At 34.5% G+C, this 13,614-nt stretch overlaps 1 protein-coding gene and 3 long non-coding RNA genes across 4 annotated transcripts in view; 3 read left to right on the forward strand and 1 right to left on the reverse strand.

Annotated features, from left to right (window-relative positions):
• Positions 1–509: 509 nt before the first annotated feature.
• LOC139126055 (uncharacterized) overlaps positions 510–13,614 on the forward strand; it is a 39,887-nt gene continuing 26,782 nt past the window's right edge. The window contains exon 1 of the long non-coding RNA XR_011550445.1: positions 510–758. This is a non-coding gene — a long non-coding RNA (uncharacterized lncRNA). The remainder of the gene's footprint in view (positions 759–13,614) is intronic.
• LOC139125793 (uncharacterized) lies at positions 3,985–5,934 on the reverse strand. The gene is made up of 3 exons (XR_011550346.1): positions 5,497–5,934; positions 5,110–5,184; positions 3,985–4,092 (listed from the first exon to the last, which is right to left on the reverse strand). It is a non-coding gene; the product is annotated as an uncharacterized lncRNA (long non-coding RNA).
• On the forward strand, positions 9,437–11,244 carry LOC139126108 (uncharacterized). Its single transcript, XM_070692160.1, has 5 exons — positions 9,437–9,508; positions 9,724–9,866; positions 10,026–10,145; positions 10,468–10,598; positions 11,176–11,244. Exons 1-5 carry the CDS (start codon positions 9,490–9,492, stop codon positions 11,231–11,233), a joined length of 471 nt encoding a protein of 156 aa, XP_070548261.1. The 5' UTR covers positions 9,437–9,489; the 3' UTR covers positions 11,234–11,244.
• On the forward strand, positions 11,240–13,384 carry LOC139126109 (uncharacterized). Its single transcript, XR_011550471.1, has 3 exons — positions 11,240–11,327; positions 11,719–11,925; positions 12,810–13,384. It is a non-coding gene; the product is annotated as an uncharacterized lncRNA (long non-coding RNA).

Here is a 13,614-nt window from a genome sequence, read left to right on the forward strand (position 1 = left end):
CCTCCGCCATACACCTTTATGCGGGGTATAAAGACGCTTGCAACAGGAGAACAACTTTATGCAAAATTATGCAGTTGCATAAAAGGGTTTAAATCTGTCTTTTGGTCCTGTGTTTTATCTGGCGAAACACGAATATAGGGTTCAGTTAGCAATATTTTTGTCTAACGAGAGCAAAAAAAATATCATTTTCTTCAAGATTGAGGAAAAATTATAGATATCATCAAATTCTTTGCAAAAAAATGATAGTTATCATTAAATTCTTTGCAAAGTTCGTTTCGCGAATATTTAAGCACTTAAGGGAGCCATATAAACAATTCTCTGAAGACGCCATTGTTAGCGTCGCGTCACTGACACTACATTCCGTCAACAATTTTTAGTTGTTCATCTTTTTTGCTTCTACTGACATATCCCGCCGGTGTTTAGGGATTTTTGTTAAAGAGTCTACCCTTGAAATCCTGGACCATCTCGACGACTATGCTGTACGTTTGAATGTAGTGCCAGTGTTTAGTCATCGATCGTGTCATGAAGTTACGTCGTCCAACTGGATCCAGTTCGACCAAGGAGCTAAGCAAAATGGTTCGACAACGGACAAGCAGCAAATATTCTCCGTTCAACATGGACGAAACTCGGCAACCCATGCTAGTAATTTGAACGGAAGAGAGTAACTCTTTTCCGCACCAGCGACAGGTCGACACAAGCTTCAAGGCCTCGATCGACGCTCTGCATCAGCTGGATGGCCATCGTGTACAATATACCAGGTATGTAATAGCTGTTCTCTCATTCTTAACTAGCTCAAGTGTCTGAGATACGTCTACTTCGTCTTGTATAAACGTGTTCAGCAATGTATCTGGCAAAATGTCTAATGTTAGTATGTTTTATATCATCGATATTCCTGATAATTTCAAATAAATAATGAACATCAAATTCCAAGGTCACTTTATGCTAATGTGACCTTTTCGTTGATCCCTGCCAGGGACTGGACAAAAATTACTGGCAGGGGGATTGGTTGGTGTTTTTAAGGTCTGTGTTGGCACCAGATTGTCTCACCAGAAAAGTTACCCACTAGATTACAATTTCAATGAAAAACAAAAGCTCACACCTCTATAATCCCATTTTACATTACTAGAACAAAGGCAATCCCAGCGATCAACAAAAGTGCCTTTTAAAATGGAAAAATAATGACACTTCAAAAATTGTTAGCAAGGAAAAGATTGTCCCTCCCAAATTTCCATGTGCCTTATGAGTCACAGGTTGTATAATTTACTATAAATGATATATTAATAATTGACATATAATTTTTCATTTGACTTTGAACTTTTAAAGAATACCTTTAACCTTTAGAAATAATCACTAGGGTGAAAGTCCAATATCATATTTATTGTTCACATCTGCCCTTTCAACCACTATTCTCTTGATGTACATTTATATCAATTGCAAACATTTATAAAAGCAGAGATTAAACTTGTGTTGTATTTAAAATATATATTCACAGTTTCTTCTGAGACCAGAATGTACATGTTTAGTGAATCAACATTTGTTTAAGCACTGTATGGCCACACCTTTTTTCAAATAGTTGTGTTAGTTGTGCAAAAATGATAAACCTGCCATAAGGCATGCATGCATGATTCTGCAAATTTTTTTTGGTGAAAAATAGCGACCCCCCAAAAAAGGCCTTTCCTGCCTGTAATTTCTGTTAAGTCCCCATGAAAAGTAATGCTAGGAACACATGATTGATACGCTGTATTGTTTGTTTAACCTATACTCAAAATGGTTGCGGATCAAGATTAATAATAAAGATTATGAAGTGTTGATATCCTTTATTTTTTTTTGAAACTGCAATCAGTTGAATATTTTAGTAGATTTTTGAATTCAATCCTGCAAGTCTCCTAATTATTGTAGCTAAAATTTATGTATGTACCATAGCTCAAGGACAGAATAGAGCCCCCTGATATGTTTTTTTTACCTTTTTTCTATAGTCACTGGAGGCATTAAATCCATGTTGTCAATTTATTTCCTTTGTCATAATAATAGTTAATTTAGAAAGTTATAAATAATGGAAAGTAAGATGAGGTACCATGTTTAAAGTGCCACTACATTGTAGCTTTAACTCTTGAAATTTGTTGACCTCAAAATATCTTTGCATTTTGTCCTGGTTTTCTCTGAGTTCTACCCTTTTGAAGGGATATTGGCTTTTACTGCATTAAGAATACATAGCTATAAATCTGCAGCCATGTAACATAACACAAATGTAACAGTTATGCTGCATCAGTGTTTCGTGCCTGTTATGACATTGGTGCTTCACTTTGATTGCAACTTTGTTATAGTAATGTACGGTAACATGCTAGAAACATTGCTGTGCCAGTATTGTTTCATTGTTGTTGTGACATGGATGTTACCTGACTTTTCAATCAGTCATGTAACACTGCTTCTGGAACAGTGCTGTTACAGCACTGTTCCAACAGTCATGTTACACTACTGGTGGAACATTGCTGTTACAACACTGTTCTGACAGTCATGTGACATGATGCTTGGAAATTGCTGTTACAGCACTGTTCTAACAGTCTTGTCTCACTACTGGAACAGTGCTCTTACAGCACTGTCCTACGAGTCATGTTACACTGTTGGAATAGTGTTGTTGTATGACTGTTCTGCTAGTCATGTTACACTGTTTTTGATACATGACTATTACAGAACTGTTTCACATGTCAGACTGTGCTGCTATTCAATATATTTTACATTTTTTCCCAGGAATATCTACTTACCTGTTCTTTTAGATATAATTGATGATAATTGAATATTGAAATTCACTTATTTGGTGAATGTGCAATGATCATATCTGTAGACCTCATAAGATGAAATTAATTTTATTTATTCATTTATTATTATTTACAATCAATCTATAAAAATCAGCATAGTTGTTAATTACTGCTATTTCTGAATTAAACAAAAACTTTCAAAACCAACAATCGGAACACAACAAAATTTGCAATTAAGTTATTCTAAGTTTTCATAATATTCCTCGTCTTCCGCAATGACATCAATGTTCAGTTTTTTCCCAGTGTTGTGATACCACTGGACATACATTGTCCAGAAGCCACTTCTCTCTGGTGCCTCATCTCTGTTGTATTTTCTCTACATAAAAGAAAAAAAAAAATTAAATACCCAATAATACACTAGTTAGCATGTGAATGGTTCAGTTGAAGTAATGTGGTACATTACAAATATGAATAAAGTAATATATCTCTGTATAATACAATGGCTTTGTCAAAGATCCTATTGTGTAAATATCACAAAGTCGCCATTTCAATGTATACAAGGGTATATGAATGTTCGTCTGCTTTTACATTAATAATAAACTCCACTTCAAGTCTAAAAAATGTTGCTTTAAGGATGCCATTTTTACATACTATTCAAGACTATGGTACAGTTTTTAATTTTTTTTCAAGGCCATTTGTTACATTTTTGCTTAATGTTGACTCATGATAATGGCTGTATATGGATATAGTATACTTACAACCAGTGCCAAACAAGACAGAATCTTCTGGGTCACATTTATCATCTTTGGTCGACATATAGTTTCTGCCAATGATAGTGTATCCATGAATGCATACTGTTTTTTTCATCTTCTGTTGATGTGATCTGATAAAATATAAGTTTGAACAATTTCTTTGTCATTATAATATACTCTGAGTAAACATGAATATACCATAAAAATGAAATATGGATGTGAACGTAGATCAACCATGGCCCTGTTAAACAATTCATTAATAATTTGGTATCTTTAATTTTAGTAAAAGTACAATAATAATGATGAAAATTGTTTAGTTTGTAAAATAATTTAATGCATTGAATTATATTGTGGAAAAAATTTGACAGAGTCATATTGTGATAGATATACACATAACATGATATGGTTCTGCAAGTGTATGGTACCGGTATGTGTACAAACATGTATTCATTTGAGTTTTGTGTGTATCTTTTTACCTTTCGAGCTTCTTCCTGCCTCCATTCACTAAGTTTTCGCTGGCAGAAAGTCATCATTTTCCTTATTGAGTTGGCGTTAAAGTCCGAAAATTCTTCTTTTATTTTGTCCTACAAATAAAATATTGCTTCTAGATTTGTATTAATGATGTTTTTGATTAATGTTTCATTAATTTTCTATTAACAGTTTTATTATCTATGAATATGACCACATATATAATATTTCCTTTCAGTTAGTAGTGTGCTATTTTTACTCTATTATTGCATTGCATATTCATTTTCTAAAATTTAACAAACAATTCTGGCATATATTTGCCCATGTAATGTAGTTCAACAAATAAAATTTATTATTATGACACACAAACACACACACACACATATATATATATATATATATATATATATATATATATATATATATATATATATATATATATATATAATATATAGTCAGAAGTAGTTAAACAGTTTAAATTCACTCGGATGGAAATAAGTACAGAACGTCATGCAAGTGCAAGCAATAGATCATTATGGGTTCTCTATTATTGTGTCATATGAATGATGAAGCTATGACATCATGAGGATTGGTTTGTAACAATTAATATACAGCAGAGAAATAACATCATCACAATCTCCTATGTGTTCATCAGTTATTTACCAAGGTGACTGTTTCAGGGATTTGAAAACAATACAGTCAACTGCCTTGACTCCCCAAGCAGTACTGATCAGGTACCACCACACCTTAAGTTATTTTGAGTCTGATGTAATATATGATGTCTTTCGGTGTTGCATTGAATTTTTCAAAAAGTTGAGGATGTCTTGACATAGCTTTATGAAAATGTCTGATGAATTTATATTGTTGTCCTCCTTGAGACAACATCCTGTTGTACAGGCTGGCAACTCTTGGAAGAAAATCTTTAATTAGAAGTGTTGCACGGGCAATGTGGAGATATTCAGACAATACAGTGCCATAAAAAATGTACGAAGGGATGTTACTTATATATATATACATATATATATATATATATATATATATATATATATATATATATATATATACTTTTATATATATATATAGTTGGCATGAATGAGGTACTTGTACTTTATAAAGTGAACAAGAATACTTACATAGATTTCCTGCCTGGGTATTTCTCTTGTAGGCCTGTTCATATATATTTTCCCCAGCATTTCAATGAGAGTGTTCTTTCCATACATAAGTAAATAAAGGAAAAGAATTATTTTTATTGTTGCCAGTTATTATTGGGCTAATATTATAATCAAACCATACAGGCCTATTTATTTATTTATGAAAATCAACATTTCACTGTATACAAATGTTAGAGCATTTAAATTTGTAACATTACAATGAACAGTAATGTAGGTGTCAAAATGACATTCCCCATGAATTTACATACCGGTAATTTGTAAATTTTCAATTTTCCCTTTTTGTTAACTGATAATCTGCTGAAGCAGTCAATGTATTTCACATGTGTATTCAAAACTTGGGTTACTTACATATTCATATGATCCTTTCCTGACTTCAAACTGCTGATTTTGAAGTTTGGTGGACTTGAAGAGCATGGATTTAATTTTTTTTTGTTCCTCCGCTATCCTTTCTACTTTGGTGTCGAGTTGCTTAACAGCATCTAAAATTCCTCTAAGTAGACTGGCGTTATTACTGGTTCCAGTGGTTGCCGTGCTGTCGCTTGTACTGCCCGTCCTGCTCTTTAAAGTGTTATTTTTGTCAGGTTTTCTTGTGTTCGTGTTGTTGTTTTGTGTCCCTCGATCTATGAAATTATCATGATTAATTTTTATTATCAACATGAAATGATGCGAGAATATTGACTGATTACTTCATCTTTTACCATTGTAGAACGCCGGTGTTATGGGGATTCCCCTTCAACAAACAGCTATTCATATTCAAAATACCTCGAGATGGGGCGGGGTTTTTATAACGAGGAATTCCCATGGTATCACTATGCAGTGTATTGTTTATACTCGAACTTGACTCCGCAGATAGTGCGTTCTTGTTTGTTGTCAAGCCTTGATATTTTTCAAAATAATGATTACACTTGATAATCAACATACTCACTTTCTTCGCGTTGGTGGTCTTCTTTATTTTTTTTCTTTGGTCTTTCGACATCGTGGCCTATGCTGTTTCTGAACTCGAGTGGCGGACGTTTTCTCGCCTGACTGCCGAAGACTGGAGACGCAGACGCCATTCTGATTGCCAATAGGCGCGCTTTCCGCGTACAGCCTCCCAGCAACTCAGGTTAATGAGGTGTGACGGATGAACGACAAAACTGTGTAGTTCGCAAGTTTATGACAAAAATTTACGCTGTTTCCGAATATTTTTCAGTCTAAAACTTCTCATTTTTTTGACATTCATTACGAAGCACAGTGATACTTATTTATTTAAGTGAATTTATAAATAAAATTTTCGTGGAATTTTTCATGGATGAGCGGGTGCAAAAGTACAAGACCGATCACCTAAAAGTGGTTGTTTATTTACAGTGCTGGCCGTGAATAAGTGTGTCGTAGTTTCCCATTCGCTGATTAGCTAGTTTGGGGGCGCACTTAACATTTTCAAACCAATGGCGTAAGGGAATACGGTGTTCAAGTTCACTGGATGAGGAGGCCAGCTTTGGAGCTGCAGTAAATTTATCGGCCAGCGATTTTCGACAGCGCATTCGCCTTGACGGATAAAATTTTCGATCTGACAGGCCTATTTTGTAAAGTTGATGTATTGGAGCATGGAGTTCCGCATCGGTGAAGGGTAAGTCTCCAAATATCAGTGTTTATAAACATGTCCTTGTCATTGAGTTGAGTACCACTGTACTACCAGTTCACTCGCAGCGTTTTAACCCGTCCACTCGCACCTTTTGTAACCGTCTACTGGTCCAGAACTCACTCGTCTCAAACCAAATTTTACTTTTCATGAGTACCTTATCGTGACAAATCATCGACTCCAAATTAAGTCTGACCACGTTCTCCATGCGGTTTGTCAGACAGTATATTCAGGACGCACGAAACTTGACAATAACAACTTGAATCGGCCAAAATACTCAGATAGGATACCCATCTGTTGATATACGGTACCGCATACGGATCCGAAGCCGTCTTTCACAAATTGCATACAAAATGTTGATTTTTGACGTATAGGATCTCAATTTGTAATTTTTTACATGGCAGAACAGTGGCTTCTTCATTTCAGTTGAGGAAGAGCTGTTTATTTAGCTAATTTTGTCCACTGACAGACGCCCCGTTACTTACGATGCTGTATGTGTGTCCCAGGTGTTACTGTTAGTACACAGCCTCCCACTATACATGCTATTATAGGACACCGCGAACACACAGCACTACACGCAGGGCTAGTCACTCCGTAAAAAATTACAACTCAATGATAAGAATATTTAACACCTGATTAAATTTTATTACTATCACAGGAGACCCACAGTTTGCTTACATGTAATGTTTTTGTTTTATTTTGATTAGTTATTTATGTTTATATTAGTCTTTCTGTGGTCGTTGTTGTTCGTGTAGATTAATAAGATTCAACGAATATAACAACTGTAAGTGCTGGTGTTGTTTCAAAATTGATGTAGATGTCATAAGGAAACACTACAAGGACACCATCATTATTTGACCTAATGCATTCAAAACTCTCTCCAAACATACACTCTACACAACAACAACAACAACAACAACAACAACAAACAAATTTATGGGTCCCCTGTGTTACTTCATGTACATTTCAAACAAAGCTTGAGTTTGAATCTAGCGAGTTGGTTCTGGGATGGTTGGAAAAGTTGCAAGTTAACTGTCTTTCATTGAGTCCATGGAACCAAATATAGCCCCATGTTGAATCTCACCCTCTTTATACCATGATTAATCTGGGGATGAGTATTTGTGTTCATACGGTGTTCAATTCAAAGTTCCGCATCAGGCTTTTGTATATATTTTGCATTTGTGTCTGAACCAAATTCTTCTTTAGGTGTATTTTGACTGGTAAACCTTCCTATAGGCCCCTTCATACTGGGAAATTACTGTGATCATAGACTTCCTTGGAAGAAGCACACCAAATATAACCTTTGGTAGGGTTTAGAATTAAGGTCAGGCTTAGTGTAAGGTTTAGCATACTTAAAATTGTAGTTGTATATCCTACCTAATAAAAAAATGGATTGTGACCTTCCAGAATTCTTTCCTTTTGTTTGGAAAGAGGTGATGTAATTTCTAGGAATTTGACATTGATATAAAGATGGTCCTTTAAACCACTTCTTTGTTCAATAGTGCATTTGAAGTTTTATTGGAAAGATAATGTATTTTTGTAGTTAGTCAGTGTTACTTTAAGATGAAATCACAGAATACTTCTTTTTGGTTTGATTTTTATGAAAACCTCAGAATCAACAAGACCCAAGTCATGTCACGACAAAGTCATAATTGTACTGTGTGTAGCTTGTCTTTTGCATCAAGAAGATATTTAGAACGACATGGTGCAACCAAAAGACACAGACATCAGGAACATCTACTCAGGGTAAATCCTGCTGATTGTTTAGAAGGAATTCAAGAACAGGTAATTATATCTAGAGCTAGTCCTCTAGCTCTTTTTTTTTAAAATTGTTTTTGTGGTTGATATTGAATAGTAACAAAGTAGTAGTGCTTTGTTTCTTTGGATTTCAAACAAAATAAGTTAATCAGTTTTTTTATCACATAAAGCTGATAAGCAACTCGTAGAACAAAAGCAATGTTATCTATCAGAGAGCTACATGTGTATTATCAATGCTGACAAATCTACGCTGTTAAACAAACACTCTGAGTGCTTTCAAAATTTTGTCACCAAAACAAGTATTGCTTTTCAAAATCTAAAACCACCGAGAAAACAAATATAATTTGACGTCCTAACCATGTGAGTTAGAGTGAGTGTACAACTAAGAATTTTTTCAGTTCTGTCTGTTTAAAAATTGCAGGGTGGATGAAACTTTGAAACCTGGTGAACAGATGTAATTACTTGTATTTTAAGTAATTTCTGTCATAATGTATAACACTCTAGTGTATATATATGGTATATTATAAACATATGATATATATATATATATATATATATATATATATATATATATATATATATATATATATATAACAATTTTTTTCTGTTTTCAGATCACAAAACGCGTTTGTACAACAACTACAAATTTAACTGTCACACAAAGTTCACCAACAACTCAACAGCTGTTACATCTTCACATGATCCAGTGATTTTTTCCTTGGTATGTCATTATTGCAATGCAGACATTTTTTTTGAATTGACTACTTCCAATATTTGACTTTTCATATCATCATTTTCTCTGTTAAGGAATGTCATAGGTTTAATCTGTAGTAACCAAAGTTACATTTGTATGAAAATTTTGGGGTATCTCTAACACATATAGACTTGTTTTGCACATACAGGTCAACAATTGCTATGAAGAAGAACATGATGATTTCCATGATCATTCAGCTTTGGAAAAGATGAGTCAATGGAATGAATGTGAGTATAATTAATGTGAAAAGTATCCTATGTGTAACCGTACATAGTCAGCTGTTGTTTTGATTTTATTCTTTAATCTTTACAGTTACTGAAAACATAAAATACCACAATCTCTAAAAAGCTTTGTCAGAACAAGGAGTTGCATCACATTTTCTGCAAAATTTCTGTTTTTGATTCAATCCTTTCTCTCTTTTCATCAATTCTATTATTTATAGATTATGAAGAGGATGATGTGTCACTGTGTGCAGATGATGAGGATGTCAATGATGAAACATTGAGTCCCAGCAATGACTGGTACCCATTTAAAGATGAACACTACGCAGAACTGGCATGCCTTTTATGTGCTCCTCGTCCATTGGTAAATAAACCGAGTATAGTAATGTGCTCACTTTTTACAGTTTAGCTAATGTTCATTGAAATTGAAAAAAATCCATGAAACTGTTCTTAATTAGCCTTTAACTTGAGTCATTTGTAGAGATAAATATTTATGTGTCGTTGTTTGTTTTTTTTCAAACAGGGAGAAACAAATTTGAAGTACATTTGGTATCTATTGCAGAAAAGAGATATGACAACACCTAGTTTGTATCAGGTGAAGCAGCATCTAGCTGATCTACCAGGAAAGCTAGAACCAACTTTGGTATGTTTGCCATTATGGTTCTAGATATGTATGTCTTAAATTGCACATCCTTGTTGGAATGTATGGTTCCCTAACTATAAATGATGTTGTATGAATTGATTACTTCATAAATAGAGTTATGTATCTACAAGAATATTTAATGAAGAAATAATGCAAACGGTCAATTGTGCTTAATGTAGGTGTTAGAAGTGTATAAAGGCACGATGAAGTTTATTTTTAGGTATTGAAAAATGAGCATAATGTAGATGATGTAAGTTTTGTAAACAATGCTATTCTTTAAATAATACTGCTTTTATCAATTTTAAATTATTTTTCTTCACAGTTTGTAGACACTAAGGGACAGGAGTATTATTCTTTGTCTGTGATTGACATTATCAGAACCAAAATGGCAACACCAAGTACATCTGGTCTGCTTTCTCATTACCCAAAATTGCCAACTAATAATGTTATAAGGTATGTTGAGAGGTACATTTATTTAGTTCCTTAGAGAATTTGCCTTCATAAATTTGTCGTAATATTTAATCAACACACAGCAGAGTAAGTGATTGTATTCTCTGATAGTGCTGTTCATTAAGTCATGTACATCATTTCTAATGTGTTCTCAAACATGCTAGCTCTGCACACTGGATGCAAGAGCAGATGTTAACATTTGAATTGTTGATATTTTTGACATTCCATTTACCTTCTGTGGAATTGAGTCCAACAAAACTTTATTTTTTAACATCAGTTTTCAACAATGAAGGCAACTTGTGAAAAAATAGTATTGCAAACCAGCCACAGCCAGAGAGAAACAATATAGGAATTAACTGGATTAGACTCACAATGGAAACATTCACAGGTAATCCCTTGTGAGTCAAGTGCAGTTGATGCCTTTTTTTCTCATTTCCAAAACTATAGCCTTGATATAATTGGACTTTATATCTCTTAACAAGATGACTTTCTGTGGGTGTTTTCTTGATCTCTCATAAAACCAGGAATATGTCACTATGCTATGTCTTAATATCTATTTTCTCAATGTATATCAAATTAGGGAAATGTATGAAGCAAAGAAATGGCATCTCAACCGTAGGTTCATACGCCAATGGTAGAAGTAAACGATGAGGTTTTTACTTGAAAGACTTTGTATGGATTGACCAAAATGGCACCCTACAACTTGGGTATATCTCATCAATATTTGTCGAGGTATAATGTATTTTATTTGTATTTTTTCTCAAAGACTTCAAAACTAGGCAAATAGTGACTCATGTTCAAGAATCAAAAATGACATTTGTAACAGGGCCAGCTTGAACTACTGCTTCTTCCAGTGAAAGAAGCTTGTTTCACCAGAAATGACTTCTAGCTTAAAGTTTGTCATATTGAAAAGTAGTGTATAATGTTGATTGATCCTGCTAGCTTCCACAATTCAGTATACGATACTTCATGTTTGGTTGTAACAAATGGTCAGATCATTCATTTTTCTCATAACATTAGTTTTGACCATCAACATTGACTCTAAGTCTTCCTTCTAAGTTTTGTCCTCTCTCAACAGTATATATGTTACTATCGGGATCTTTTTTCTCTAACTCTACTGCAGATGACACCAGGGGATTGTGAAAGTGGGCAGCCTGATGTTTTTGTGAAAGTAATTCTTTGCAACAGATATGACCGAAAAGTATGTCATACAGATAAGATCATAGCTATTCACAGCAATCAATTGAGGAGTCATTATGAAGGTGATGTAAACAGTGAAACAGTGGGTTGGAAGATGACAGAGAATGGATTAAAGAGACTTTCTCATCAGGTATTTACAAGTTCTTGTCAGGGTCAACGACATAGGCTGTAACTTGTGGCAAGATTTTCAGTATTCTGCTTCTGTATATCAACTACCATGTCTGATCCTAATCCGTTTGTCATGCTGAAATTTTGAGTATTCTTTTTAAATTACAGATTAGGGATTCAATGCAGAAAGTGTAGGGAAACCAAAAGTCAAAAGTTCTGAAAAAATTAGCCAAAAGATACAGCTTATGGAGCATAATGATTGTGATTCAGGCATTACGGGTCTGGTGAAACACCCATGGTGAAAATTGACAGAAATACACTTGATGGTCTATAGAACAGTTATGTTCATTTCTGTTATCATGATTGTTAAACATGGCAAAGCAAAAATGCATTGTGGGTGTGTCCTCTAACTATTTTCTGACAGATGTAGTGCTAGCGGGGCAATCTACTGGTGAGAAACAGAAAGCTAGCGTGCGCAGGTTAATGCATTGATCACACACAGGGCTTACTTTGTTGCGTTAGCAGATACGGGCCAGAGATACGGCGGTGTGAGACCACTATTCGATGTAAATGAACAGCATTCTTACATCAGAGCGCACCAAGCAGGACCCTGCTGAGGGCGTGGCCTAAGTGCAGCAAAATGACCCGACAGAAACCACACATAGAAAGATAAAAAAAATTAACACTCGCGTATACTTTTATGTTGCAATTCTGTTCCAAGTGTAACAATATTACCCTTGAAAGCTAGTTAGTCTGTTGAACCGGGTTGATTTCAAAAGACCTTTAATATATTTGAAGGTTTGTCCAGGCTGAGTTTTTCCCTATCCATATCTTATCTAATTTAAGTGCATTTTGCTATCAGGTGTTTTCACTTTAGTAAATACAATACTTTTATTTTCTTTGCAGTTTGTCCAGTCATTGATAGATGGTCATCCAATCAAGAAAACAGCAAAAAGACTTGGTAAGAGTGTAATTACAGTACCGATAGTTCTGTTTTCCGATGATGTTGGTAGCAGTAGCACAAAGAAATGGAGCCCACTCAGTGTTTGGTGTTTGATGCTAGGAGGTCTCCCAAAAGATGAGAATAATAAACTTGAGAACATTTCATTTGTGAATGGGTCCACAGGAGTAGGTGCTATGGAACTTAGCAAGGCAATAGTCGCTGAGTTGAAAGTTTTAGAGAGTGTAGGGGTGGTAATGTACAATGCCCACCTTAATAAAGAAGTTATAGTGGTATCACCAATTCTACTAGTGAAAGCTGACAACGTTAGACAGTCAGAAGTTGTGAATCATACTGGTGCCACGTCAGTGCAATTTTGCCAACGTTGTACTGTAAGTAAACTTGTTCTAGCAGAGGACAGTATGTATGCTTTGGTATTTGCTAACATGATAACTGTATTAGCCAGTTTATAGGAGACTTACCAACACACATATAGTATGATGCACTGTTGTGTCTGATATGAATAACAAGGCATATGAAAGTACCCAAACTACAAAATGTTACTGTGTATTTAAGAAAATGCTGATAAAAATATTATTAAACATTAAAAAAATTCAGTATATTAAAAGCAAGGAATAATGGACCTCATGTCTCAGTCCTTGTAAAAGCATTTATGATGGCTATGTGGGAAGTGCTCTTGCAGTCTACGTTCATGGTTCAGTTTTGCATTGAATAACAAAAGATGATCTCCCACAAGTATTTCAATATTAT

This window comes from Ptychodera flava (genome assembly GCF_041260155.1).
Source record: "Ptychodera flava strain L36383 chromosome 3 unlocalized genomic scaffold, AS_Pfla_20210202 Scaffold_26__1_contigs__length_13983176_pilon, whole genome shotgun sequence".
NCBI classification, from domain to species: domain Eukaryota; kingdom Metazoa; phylum Hemichordata; class Enteropneusta; family Ptychoderidae; genus Ptychodera; species Ptychodera flava.